We start from the raw sequence: 13,942 nt of genomic DNA on the forward strand, positions 1-13,942 counted from the left end.
ACAATCTCAGAGAAATATAGTTTAACCAAAATACCAGTTTTATCATCATACCTTGTGTTAAATTTTCCTTGAATATCTGTCCTCTACTTTCACTCCCTGATGACCTTTGCCCTCTGGTTACTCTCTCTGACTGGTCCTGGGAGTGATCTCTGCTCTCACTTCCTGATGACCTCTGCCGTCTGGTTACTCTCTCTGACTGGTCCTGGGAGTGATCTCTGCTCTCACTTCCTGATGACCTCTGCCCTCTGGTTACTCTCTCTGACTGGTCCTGGGAGTGATCTCTGCTCTCACTTCCTGATGACCTCTGCCCTCTGGTTACTCTCTCTGACTGGTCCTGGGAGTGATCTCTGCTCTCACACTTTAATGAACTCTGCCCTCTGGTTCCTCTCTCTGACTGGTCCTGGGAGTGATCTCTACTCTCACTCCCTGATGACCTCTGCCCTCTGGTTACTCTCTCTGACTGGTCCTGGGAGTGATATCTGCTCTCACTTCCTGATGACCTCTGCCCTCTGGTTACTCTCTCTGACTGGTCCTGGGAGTGATCTCTGCTCTCACTTCCTGATGACCTTTGCCCTCTGGATCCATGCCCTGTTTGGCCCTCTGAGTTGTTGTGTCCTTGAACAAGAATATGTTGAACTTTGTCTGTAAAAGTCACAGACTTTCTTGACTTAAGATTGTTCCTGAGTTTCCTAGTATGTTTGGACAGGATACTATCTTCAGTGTTAGGAATACAGGAAGCATCGCTTAACACCACTGCAGATTCTGTGTCCTCTATACTCAATTTTTCATCTTGTTCTGCATCCTGACATTTCCCCCTACAATTCTCCTGTACCGCATCCTTAATTTCTGTGTCAGGACATCTTTTACTTCGAACTTCCACCTCTTTCTGTGAAGATGCTGTAATTTTCTGCCTGTTTCTCGCAGAGCTTTTTTTGTCTTCTTTTACCACTTCTATGTCCATCCCTTTCTGTGCAATGTCAGTCTTGTCCGGACTACTAATTGCTGGCTGAGAACAATTTTCCTTTTCCTCATCCAAATTATTTTTGTCCTTGCCACCAGCATTTTCAACCACAACATGAGGAGATTCACCTTCAAACTCTGTGATCTGATCTTTCGCCTCTTGTGTACCAAACACCAGGTCATATTCCTCTGCCTGATTCAAATCTTCAATGATTTGCTCAACGTCTTCAGTTCTCTGTTGCAACACACCATCTGATTTAACCTTGTGTGTTTCTCTTCTATTGCTGCCTTCAATATTTTCCTTTGACCCTGACCTCAAACTTGACCTTGACCCTAGCTTGTCACCTTGTGACCTTGTCTTCGAGGTCAGATCAATCACTTTCTCTTTGTTGACAGCTGTACTGTGTCCTATTTTGATATCAATAGGATTTTTACGACATTTTTTCACATCCTTTTTGGTCAAAGATTTTTTCTTTCCGTTCTTTGCCTTGGGAGTCCTTTGACTCGTTTTGAACTCATAAGGATCGCTCCCTTGTGAGTCTCCTAACATTTCTCCAGATTTCTTTTCTGATGTGATTTTTTTCTCCAATTCTTGTTCTGGTCGAACAGGAGAGATCTTACGGACAACAAATTTTCCTTTCACTTGTTGAACTGTCATAGTCATATTTGATTGATGATCTTGTCTGGTTTTAAAGATTTTTCTCTTGGTGTTAACAATTGGCCTCATTTCATCTTGATTGATGGACATATCCTGTGGTAATCTATTGTCTACACAGCTACTTGCTACTTTAGCCCCAGCAGTCAAATTTTCTTTATTTTTAGAAGCTGTCTGCGTCTTTTTTTCCATCTGTGTTTCAACGTCAGACAAGCTGGTATTGTTTGACACATCGTCAGATGTTGACTTCAGCCATTTCTGAACCATCCTAGTTTTCTCTAGTTTAGTATTTTTCCTGCTGCCATAGGTATGTGTTACATTATGAACAGGTTTGTTGAAGAAATCCTGAAAACTGTGACCCAGACTTGTATCAGACAGCTGTGTAACATCTTCTTCATCGTTGTCTGGTGTCTGTTTTCCTCTAAACAGAAGTTTTTTCTTTGGTCTGAATTCTAACCTTTCAACTCCAGATGTGGTTGTGTCTATACCAGAATAAATTGTCAAGTGGTCAACCTTACTGTCCAAATCTAGATTTGTTTTCTGTTGTTCAGCATCATTTCTTTCTTCTTCTGATTTATAAATATCATCTTTCTCGTTGATTTCATCAAATGTCACTGTTTTAGCTTCAAGTAACTTATCTTTCAATAACTTTGCTTCTTTTCCCAACGAAATCAAATCTTTACCAACCGCCACTTCCTCATTGAAGATTTCCTCTTCATCCTCCTCTTCCTCTTCATTCACATTGCTGTACATCATCGCCACATCATTTTCATCATCAGAGCTTTGATCAAGAATTTCTATATCTTTAAGTAATGAACCTTGAGGCTTTCGGTTACCTTTTAATTGGTCCGTTTCCAAAGCACCACACGACTCGTTGGCCAGATACTGCAGTAAATCATCCGTATCAGGGCCATCTTGTTTCGACCTTTTCTTTTCTACAGAGATACTTCCTTGATTAATGTTTGAAGATTTCTGTCTAGATCTAGTGACTCGACTCTGACATTTTTCATTGAGTGACAGGTTCTTCCCTGGACTATGGTCTGCTGTTCTGATATCACCTGTATAAAATAAAGAGAAACATATCTACATGTTGTGATGTGTACTAGCGAGTAAATTAAGGCTTCATAGTATTTAAGTGTATCATTTGAGTCAAGTGCCAGTAATGTCAGGGTTATCTATAGCCGAGAAAGTGGTAAAATTGTTGAAGCAGGGTTCATTATTTTACTGCTCAAGTCATCTAAATTTGATGTCAGGTGTTAGTAAAGTCAAATTTGATTATTATGTCAAGGTAAGGCTGATCTCAAGGGTCTATAAAGTCAAATTTGATTATTATTTCAAGGTTAGATTAATCGCAGGGGTCTGTAAAGTCAAATTTGATTATTATTGCAAGGTAAGCTGAATTTCAGGTGTTTGTAATTCAAATTTGATTGTTGTTGCAAGGTAAGGTGAATTTCAGGTGTTTGTAAAGTCAAATTTGACATAGCATAGCATAACGGATTCTTACAAAAGTTGGCAAACAAATTTTTTTCATATCCTACAAAACTAAAAATATTGACATCAATGCTGATAATTAATTTCTTAATAACAACGAAAAAACAAGAACCAATGTATAAATCCACCTGTCCAATTATTTGATTTACGGAATATATTTTTTTCACAAATCACTACTTTCAAATATCCCTTCCGTGTGAGATATGTGATGTCACAGACAGCTGATTCAAGCCTCGTTCAGTCTCGAGGACATTCAGTCATGACGGACGAAACAAAAAAGTTCAAATATGAAACGAGGAGGATACAGCAATCTAGAAGATGTTAATTCTTATTGTTTGACGCCGATTAATCAGTAGCAAGTGATGAAATAACCGGCGTCCCACCGGTAATATCTACGTGACAAGTCTTTTCTTTACATTGTGCGTCATGACTAGTAGTGAAATATAATGGGGACGCCGTACACATTTATGTGTCAGTGGAAGTAAGGGTACTAACGGAGAGCGTATCTCATACTTTCCAGATATTTTGCTTACATTTTGTAATCTTAAAAAGTACACATAGAATCTATAGAATCTAGCTTATATGTCTAGGCAGACATTTTGTTTTGATGACGTAAGCTCAGTTCAGCCTGCAGTTCACCATATGTTAAAACATACAGATTTTATCATGACAAGCCTGTTACTGGCTCATTGTTTTGTTTTTCTACTTCATGAAATGTATTCAAATATTTTACGTTGTTGCTGTTGGCTTTTTTACAACATTGAAGGACAATGAGTCATACTCACTGCATGCGCAAAAAACAAAAGTACTTAAAGTAAACAGGAATTGCGTTCCTGACAAGGAAGTAGTTCCACTAGGTGGTGCGTTGCCATTGACTCCTCCAATCTTTATCAAGTGGGCGGAGATTTAATTTTTTTTTTTTTCAATAGAGGTATGAAAAAAGATATTGACCAATGAGATTCGACCATTTGGTATGAAAACAACAAAAAATTGATTATGTCGTAATAATTTTGAATGGGGTAAACAAACCTGTAGTTGTGCTGGGTATTTCTGGTGTCAATGATGTCATGTCTGCTGTCTTCATCTCAAGTAAATTCTGGCAATTGTCTGACTTTATCCCTTTCACTTGTTTTCCAAAGTCCAAGTTCCTAGTAAGGAGACCTTGACCTTCTGAATATGACCTCTTATGACCGTGACCTCTGGAACCTGACCTTTGCTGGCCTTGATCTCTGGTATCTGAATTCTGCTGATCATGATCTGTGGTAGCTGACCACTGCTGGCTTTGAACTGTAGATTCTGACCTCCATTGATCTTGACCTGTGGTACAGTCTGACCTTCTAGACTGCTGTTGGGAAACATGACCTTGACACAAGCCTGTTGTGTCAGATCTCCTTCTCTTGCTCCTATCATCCCGAGGTTGAAATGTCTTCTGCTAAGTGAAAACAAGTATCACACATGTTATATCAATTACAATCCACTTCAAAAACACATGCTGAGAATTGCTAATTTTGAGCAGTATTTGTTATATTTGTATGAAGTTGATATTAACTAAGTATATATAACAATGACATCTCGACCTTCTACAGCTCTGATCTCCTCTTAAACCTTTAAATCAGTGAACAAAAGATAAACAATAAACAAAATAATGTCTTTTTCCTTAAAATTTGCAAAATCAAACAAGTTTGTTTGATATAATGTTTGGACATCTTTATGATTTTAGCCTAATATCAAGTCCAACAACTTGGTAAATTCTGACATCCACACTAACTTTCTCTTTCCTCTTGCTGCCCCGAGTCCGTCTGGTAGGGAGCTCTTCTGGAGTGGAGGGTGAAAAGTTCAGCTGTGGTCCTCTTTCAGGAGAAACTGAAATAGCAAAACAATTGTTTATTTACTTGCTAAGACAAATACCCTGTGAAGAGACAGGACTATATTGAGGCATGGTCTCCTTGTCAGAAGACATGGCTTACTCAGATTCCCTACAGGATTCGTATAAATTACTGTCCAACATATTATTGTTCCTATGTTTTTGAAGTCATTCATTCAATTTGATGCATTTTTTCACAGTATATCAATTGATGTGGATCATGATTTGATATTTGATCTTTGATATTTTTCGTTAGAAGAAACTCGTCTCAGAAATTTATCTTCAGATCATTTCTTGAATCATGTTACAAATACAAGCATTTCACTATTGACTGTTTTAAACCAAACAAGCTCTTTATTGCTATCAGCTCAACCAGAACAACCATTTTTGTATTTGGCCAAAATAACACAAGAACCAATCAGAAGTATTCTACTTTCATTTTAAGTATCAAATATAGAGACAATCAGAGATTTCACTTATCAATTGCCAATTGAAAACATGATTTTAAAAACAGCATTGGACAGATAAGGGGTATTTTTATCAACCCATGAGGTGGCTTCTAATGTCACAATAAACGCATCAATGAGAATATGCATGATTACCTCCCCTTTCACAAACCATGGGGCATGTGTAATACTTTTGTGCAGAAAATAATTCAGAATACTCAATGATAAAGCAGAACACAATCTGATCAAATTTTTCTATGACTGATTTATCTTAAACAGGTGTCTTCAATCATATAACAAGAGATCCCAGAGGGATCTTGGCGCCCACCATTGAATGATCTTCATAGGTTCCATGTCAGATTGATCTTTTCTCTACTTTTCCCTTCATTTTACTAATCTGTGCAAATTGAGAAACATCCCTCCAGTACTTTTCAAACAAGGGAATCCTAGCTATATAAGAAATTTGAGATTTAACGATAATGGCTGTTTGTTTGCCAGGTTGTTTTCAGGACAGACTGGTCCAAAACTGCAATACAAGGGACCAAGGGGAACCTACTTATGAAATTTGAGAAAGATCCCTTCAGTACTGTCTGAGAAATAGCTATTTTCAAAATCCAAGATGGATGTCTGACAATTGTCTGTCGGCCATGTTGTTTTCCAACTGGTCCAAAAAAGGAATATGCTTAACTACAGACCAAGGCCAACCTTTGAGATAACAAACTTCAATTGTCAAAATCCAAGATGGCGGTCTGTCGGCCATATTGTTTTCCAATTGATCTCAAAATGCAATTAGCATAACGAGGCACCAAGGGGAACCTCCATATGAAATTTGAGAAAGATCCATTCAGTACTTTCTCAGAAATAGCGATAACAAACTTCAATTGTCAAAATCCAAGATGGCTGCCTGTCGGCCATGTTGTTTTCTGATTGGTCTCAAAGCGCAATATGCATAACTAGGCACCAAGGGAAACCTACATATGAAATTTCAGAAAGATCCATTCAGTACTTTCTCAAAAATAGTGATAACAAACTTAAATTGTCAAAATCCAAGATGGCGGTCTGTCGGCCATATTGTTTTCCAATTGATCTCAAAACACAATATGCATAACTAGGCACCAAGGGAAACCTCCATATGAAATTTGAGAAAGATCCATTCAGTACTTTCTCAGAAATAGCGATAACAAACTTCAATTGTCAAAATCCAAGATGGCTGCCTGTCGGCCATGTTGTTTTCAGATTGGTCTCAAAACACAATATGCATAACTAGGCACCAAGGGAAACTTACATATGCAATTTGAGAAAGATCCATTCAGTACATTCTCAGAAATAGCGATAACAAACTTCAATTGTCAAAATCCAAGATGGCTGCCTGTCGGCCATGTTGTTTTCGGATTGGTCTCAAAACGCAATATGCATAACTAGGCACCAAGGGAAACCTACATATGAAATTTCAGAAAGATCCATTCAGTACTTTCTGAGAAATAGTGATAACAAACTTCAATTGTCCAAATTCCAAGATGGCTGCCTGTCGGCCATGTTGTTTTCCGATTGGTCTCAAATCGCAATATGCATAACTAGGCACCAAGGGGAACCTACATATGAAATTTGAGAAAGATCCATTCAGTACTTTGAGAAATAGAGATAACAAACTTCAATTGTCAAAATCCAAGATGGCGGTCTGTCGGCCATATTGTTTTCCAATTGATCTCAAAATGCAATTAGCATAACGAGGCACCAAGGGGAACCTCCATATGAAATTTGAGAAAGATCCATTCAGTACTTTCTCAGAAATAGTGATAACAAACTTAAATTGTCAAAATCCAAGATGGCGGTCTGTCGGCCATATTGTTTTCTAATTGATCTCAAAACACAATATGCATAACTAGGCACCAAGGGAAACCTCCATATGAAATTTGAGAAAGATCCATTCAGTACTTTCTCAGAAATAGCGATAACAAACTTCAATTGTCAAAATCCAAGATGGCTGCCTGTCGGCCATGTTGTTTTCTGATTGGTCTCAAAACGCAATATGCATAACTAGGCACCAAGGGAAACATACATATGAAATTTCAGAAAGATCCATTCAGTACTTTCTCAGAAATAGTGATAACAAACTTAAATTGTCAAAATCCAAGATGGCTGCCTGTCGGCCATGTTGTTTTCAGATTGGTCTCAAAACACAATATGCATAACTAGGCACCAAGGGAAACCTTCATATGAAATTTGAGAAAGATCCCTTCAGTACTTTCTCAGAAATAGTGATAACAAACTTAAATTGTCAAAATCCAAGATGGCTGTCTGTCGGCCATGTTGTTTTCCGAATTGATCTCAAAACGCAATATGCATAACTAGGCACCAAGGGAAACCTACATATGAAATTTGAGAAAGATCCATTCAGTACTTTCTCAGAAATAGCTGATAACAAACTTCAATTGTCAAAATCCAAGATGGCTGCCTGTCGGCCATGTTGTTTTCCGATTGGTCTCAAAACGCAATATGCATAACTAGGCACCAAGGGAAACCTACATATGAAATTTCAGAAAGATCCATTCAGTACTTTCTCAGAAATAGTGATAACAAACTTAAATTGTCAAAATCCAAGATGGCGGTCTGTCGGCCATGTTGTTTTCCAGATTGATCTCAAAACACAATATGCATAACTAGGCACCAAGGGAAACCTCCATATGAAATTTGAGAAAGATCCATTCAGTACTTTCTCAGAAATAGCGATAACAAACTTCAATTGTCAAAATCCAAGATGGCTGCCTGTCGGCCATGTTGTTTTCCGATTGGTCTCAAAACGCAATATGCATAACTAGGCACCAAGGGAAACCTACATATGAAATTTCAGAAAGATCCATTCAGTACTTTCTCAGAAATAGTGATAACAAACTTAAATTGTCAAAATCCAAGATGGCGTGCCTGTCGGCCATATTGTTTTCCGAATTGATCTCAAAACGCAATATGCATAACTAGGCACCAAGGGAAACCTCATATGAAATTTGAGAAAGATCCATTCAGTACTTTCTCAGAAATAGCGATAACAAACTTCAATTGTCAAAATCCAAGATGGCTGCCTGTCGGCCATGTTGTTATTCGATTGGTCTCAAAACGCAATATGCATAACTAGGCACCAAGGGAAACCTTCATATGAAATTTGAGAAAGATCCCTTCAGTACTTTCTCAGAAATAGCGATAACAAACTTCAATTGTCAAAAATCCAAGATGGCTGCCTGTCGGCCATTTTGTTTTCCGATTGGTCTCATAAACACAATAAACGCATCAATGAGAATATGCATGATTACCTCCCCTTTCACAAACCATGGGGCATGTGTAATACTTTTGTGCAGAAAATAATTCAGAATACTCAATGATAAAGCAGAACACAATCTGATCAAATTTTTCTATCACTGATTTATCTTAAACAGGTGTCTTCAATCATATAAAAGCATCAATCGTATATCAGGAAATTACAAAATTCTTCACAGGAGAAAGTATGTTGCTTGTTTTATTGGTGAAGAAATTATTTGGTCTCATCCTGAACTCATTGGGATTTATCTTAGAAATATGCAATAGTCAATTCCACTAGGATTTCTGAATGATTTGGTCCTCACAGAGATTGGCAATGACTGCTATAGGTGGCACTGCACCTAAAAAAACAAAAAAAACATAGCATCGATCTTAAATAAAATTTTGGATTCTTTTACTTACAATGACCAGTGTCCAACTGGATGGCAGCAATCAGTGACCGGACATTGTCCACTATCTCTGAAAGGTGAGGTCGTTCAACTAAACTCCTACAAATTACAAACATTTATTAATAATACAAGGTACTGCTGTTTGTTGCAGTCCCCTAAACCAAGCTCAATGTCTCTAATAGGTACATACAGTGCCTACCTGTGTTTTTGAGCTCGTGCGATGTTTCATTTACCAAAAAAAAAAAGTCATTAATATCAATTATAAATACCAAACTGCATCATTACATAAAAAAAATGGAGAAATATTACGTTTGTAAATATAATGAATGGAATGTGAAAGTTTACAATACTACTAACTTTATATATCATATAATTACGGATCATTGATAAGGACATTTAAAACTTTTTCAATTACTCTCCAAATTACCGTCAAATGAACGAGAGTACTGTACATGTCATTGTATCACTATACCTCACACTAGCTTTTTTTAGAAAAGTTCATTTACTGGAATCTATATTGCATTCAATGCAATTTTTTTTTAACATTTAAAGGTAAAATAGACATAGTATGAATTACATTTCACATTTTTATATTAATAAGCATTGAAATTAGCATTATTATGAAACATGTGTGTCTCCGGGAAATTATATCTGGGTAGTTAACACTGACTTGCAGCAAAGCAACCCTCAAATCAAATGTTTGAACCCTAGTACAATTGCACCAAAAATTTAATGTTAGATTTGACCTGAAAAAGTCAAAAATATTAAAAATACATATACATGTATATATTATTCATTCTGACTCCAATTAATAAAACTTAACCCCACAGCAACCCTGAAACCGAATATTGGAACTTTAACTTATCTACAATTATAAGTTTACTGTTGGCTTCAACACTTGCACCAAAAACATGGCTTCAACACTTGCACCAAAAAACTTGACACTTAGAAACCACTGCTGATTATGACGCTGTGGTCATAAGACATAACATAAGATCCCCATCTCTTCTATATGCAAGCTTATAAACATTGGTATGACATGACACTATCTTTCAAAAGATAAAAGCAAAAACAAATATCAACTCTCAAAATATACACAAGTACCATATGATATACGTTTAAATCTCAAGATAAAACCAAATCTAGACAAAATGCCTGTTATTATTGGGACTCCCATCTTACTGTAATTACCAGATCAGCAACACAGGGCCAGATCCTCTGTGTAAACTGAATTTATTTTAAAGCAATAGCGAAATATGTGATATCAACTTATATCAATCACCATGACCCAGATGGAAGCAAGCAAGGGGTCTTAATTGGGATAAAACCAGGGTACCTGGAGAAAACCCATGTGGTCAGGCACTCAGGTGATCCCATACCTTTTCACATCTAATCCGGGAATTGAACCCCGATGCAACTGTCTAGGTGAATAGTGTGTTACCAATATGTGCCACCCGACCAGCCAATCCACTATATACTGACCTCTTTGTTATATGCTCCTTACAGAGAGGGCAAGGCACAGACTTCTTGGTTTTCAGGAATTCTCTCAAACAAAATCTTCAAAAGTAAACATAAATATTTTAAATCTTAACAGAATTAAAAAAATTAAAATCAGTCAAAATCCATTGACATCACATTACTATACATAATCAATACTATAATACTAGGAACTAACTGTTCAGTGAACACATTAGCAGTCTTATATATGTGTAGTAGGAGTGGAAAAATGCACGGCCAGACCGGGGTTCGAACCCGGGACCTCCGAACACTAGCCGGATGCTCTACCGATTGAGCTACCTGGTCGCCGATGATCGACCCGGTCCAGTTCCGCTACACTCTTCCCTCCTATTTTTTTAAGTCTTCGACCCAGAAGACTTCACATCTTACAACCCAGGTTCGGGTATCCCCTTGTCAAGTATACACCTTACTTGAAACAAGGTTTGGTCACGGCACCAAATGTAATAGGAGTGGAAAAATGCACGGCCAGACCGGGGTTCGAACCCGGGACCTCCGAACACTAGCCGGATGCTCTACCAATTGAGCTACCTGGTCACCGATGATCGACCCGTCCAGTCCCGCTACACACCTCCCTCCTTTTTTCCAAGTCTTCGCCCTCCAAGACACACGAAACTCTAATTATACCACCACCGTGGGTATTTTAGTTGGGCGCCAATTTTGTAACAGGAGAGGAGAAAATGTAGCGGCCAGACCGGGGTTCAAACCCGGGACCTCCGAACACTAGCCGGATGCTCTACCGATTGAGCTACCTGGTCGCCGATGATCGACCCGGTCCAGTTCCGCTACATATGTATACCTTTTTTTGACATTAAACACAATAACATTTGTGCAGAATGTTTTCGGAACAAAAAGGTGCTAAAATAAGATTACCACTAAAATATGAATGCTTACCCACAAAATTGATGACCACACTTTGTAGACACTGGGTTTTTCATGAAGTCCAAACTACAATGAAAGAAGAACAATTCTTTTTCAAGATTTGTTCATACCCTGTACATATGCATTTATTTCTCAAAATCTACGGATTGTTACCCAAAAACAACACACCATAAATTAAAATCCATATGATTTTATATATGATTCTACATATAATTACAATGCAACTGTTTGGATCAATATTAAATAAAAAGCATTTTACCATATCACACATTCCAGATTTTTCTGCATCAATCCAATAACTTGATTGAGTTGGCGTTTCTGGTCCATTTCGATATAGCGATGTTTCTTTAAGACCAGTTTAATTTTGGCTCTTCTGGTTTGTTTACATAATTCTCCATCGACGCGACAGTAATTATCCGATGGATATTCTTTTTAACTGGTACGAGACCGTCCATTCACAACACAACAAAGCTTTACAATGTGTGCTTGTAGATGGAATCCTCGCAATTTCTGGATATTAACATGCCAAATAGAGCAATTAATCTATATGAAATATCAGCGCTATAATATCACTATTCCTTTTCACCCGCGCTCGACGTCTTATTTTACCTTCAGACACCGAAGAGTTCAGAACCTAAGTCTAAACCTACTTATAGTTCGAGACACAGCATTAGTCCATCTGAAATTTTATTTTTATTTTATTTTTATTTCATTTATATATTTCTTCTTGTTTCTTTTTATCTTTTTTTTATTACATGCGTTGTGTAATTGATAAACCATGTACACTAAGATTAATTTCTTTTTTTCAGTTTTGAATTTTTTTTTATTCGTCCTTTTACATATAGTATACATACAGGTACATTATATTACATGGTATAATAATACAGACATATCATTACAGCAGTAAGATCTACAATACGTATTAAGTGATGAATAGAAAAAAAAAAGGATTGGTTGTTTTTTTTGGAATACAGAGACAAACAAACAAACCTTCCACTCACGCTTTCTCTCATTTTAATATATTGTGTTTAAAGGTATAAAAAAAAAGAAAAACTTTTGACTTACTTTTAAGTACATGTTATGATATGTGTGAAGAAGATCTGAAAAATTATTCACTTATATAGACCATTTTTTCACAAAACTATCATACTCCATGTTGTTTTTGTAAATTACCTCCTCTGTTTTTAGATACAAATCTAGTTCTTTTATGAATCCATTAATACAGGGGAGACAATTTTTATTTTTTTGTTTAAAAATATGGAATTTTGCTATTAATACTAACGTATTGAGATATTTGACTTCTTGATCTTTATGTAACTTTCCCAAGATTACATCCGTAACATGTAATTGTAAATTAGTTAAAGTATCATCATATAGCCATACTTTGAAATCTTCCCAGAAGATTGCTACTAGTCTGCATTCCCAACAAATGTGGACTATAGTTTCTGTATGACGGTTACAAAAAGTACATAATGGAGAGTCCTTTAGGTTTATCATATGTAGATATTTGTTTGTACTTATAATCCTGTGTATTATTCTATATTGAAACCATCTTAATTTACAGTCTATAGTGGATTTGAAAGGGATTATGTTTATTTTTTTCCACCATACTGTACCTTCTACCAAATTCAGTTCTTCTGACCATTTTGTAATGTATTTATTGTTTGTTTTTAAGTTTTTAATAAATAAATTATAAACAGAACGACCTCTTTGCTTGTTTGTGAGTATATATGGATTGGACAATGTGGTAGAGAAAAGGTGTGGTGTCTATTTTGAATAGCATACCAAGTTGCTCTGATGGCGTTACGTAAACCATAAAATTGAGTGATTGGAGGGTAAAAATTGTGTTTGGCACAAAATATGTCGTACGATTGAATTAGACTACCATTCTCATCTAGTAGATCATATACGTAAAAAATATCTCTATCTGCCCATCTCTTGAAGTAAATAGGTTTGTTATCTACTTTTATGTTATTATTGTACCATAGGTGTTGATATATGTTGTCATCTTCATCGACACAATTTGAAAAGATGTATAGATCAGAAAGTACCTCCTTCCAAAAAATATTTTTAATTACATTTGCCTTTTTATTTAAAAATTCTTTTCCGAATTTAAATATGGAGTTAATATTACAACCAATAATACTTTCGAAGATGGCTTTACATGCTCCGTTTGATTTTAGTATCCTTTGGACCCATGATAATTTTAGGGCTTTTATGAAGTATTCTATGTTGAACATTTTTAGTCCACCTTCCTCATAAGGTTTTATTATTTGGTTTCTTGAGATTCTGTCATTTTTACCATTCCATATGAATTTGAAAAAGGTTTGTTCCAAGTCTTTTAAAACTTCACCATTTGGTTTTGGGATATTTGTAAATAAATGGATTAACTTAGGCAAAATTATACTTTTGATGACTGTTATTTTGCCTA

General features: G+C 36.5%; 1 protein-coding gene across 1 annotated transcript in view; it reads right to left on the bottom strand.

Moving 5' to 3' along the window:
- LOC117343823 overlaps window positions 1-10,673 on the bottom strand; it is a 29,852-nt gene extending 19,179 nt beyond the window's left edge. The window contains exons 1-5 of the mRNA XM_033906343.1: window positions 10,597-10,673; window positions 9,128-9,213; window positions 4,875-4,969; window positions 4,136-4,538; window positions 52-2,673 (exon numbers count right to left, since the gene is read on the bottom strand). Coding sequence (XP_033762234.1) covers window positions 52-2,673; window positions 4,136-4,190 — 2,677 coding nt within the window. The 5' untranslated portion in view covers window positions 4,191-4,538; window positions 4,875-4,969; window positions 9,128-9,213; window positions 10,597-10,673. The remainder of the gene's footprint in view (window positions 1-51; window positions 2,674-4,135; window positions 4,539-4,874; window positions 4,970-9,127; window positions 9,214-10,596) is intronic.
- Between the last annotated feature and the right edge of the window lie 3,269 nt (window positions 10,674-13,942).

Source organism: Pecten maximus, chromosome 15, assembly GCF_902652985.1.
Source record: "Pecten maximus chromosome 15, xPecMax1.1, whole genome shotgun sequence".
Classification (NCBI taxonomy): domain Eukaryota; kingdom Metazoa; phylum Mollusca; class Bivalvia; order Pectinida; family Pectinidae; genus Pecten; species Pecten maximus.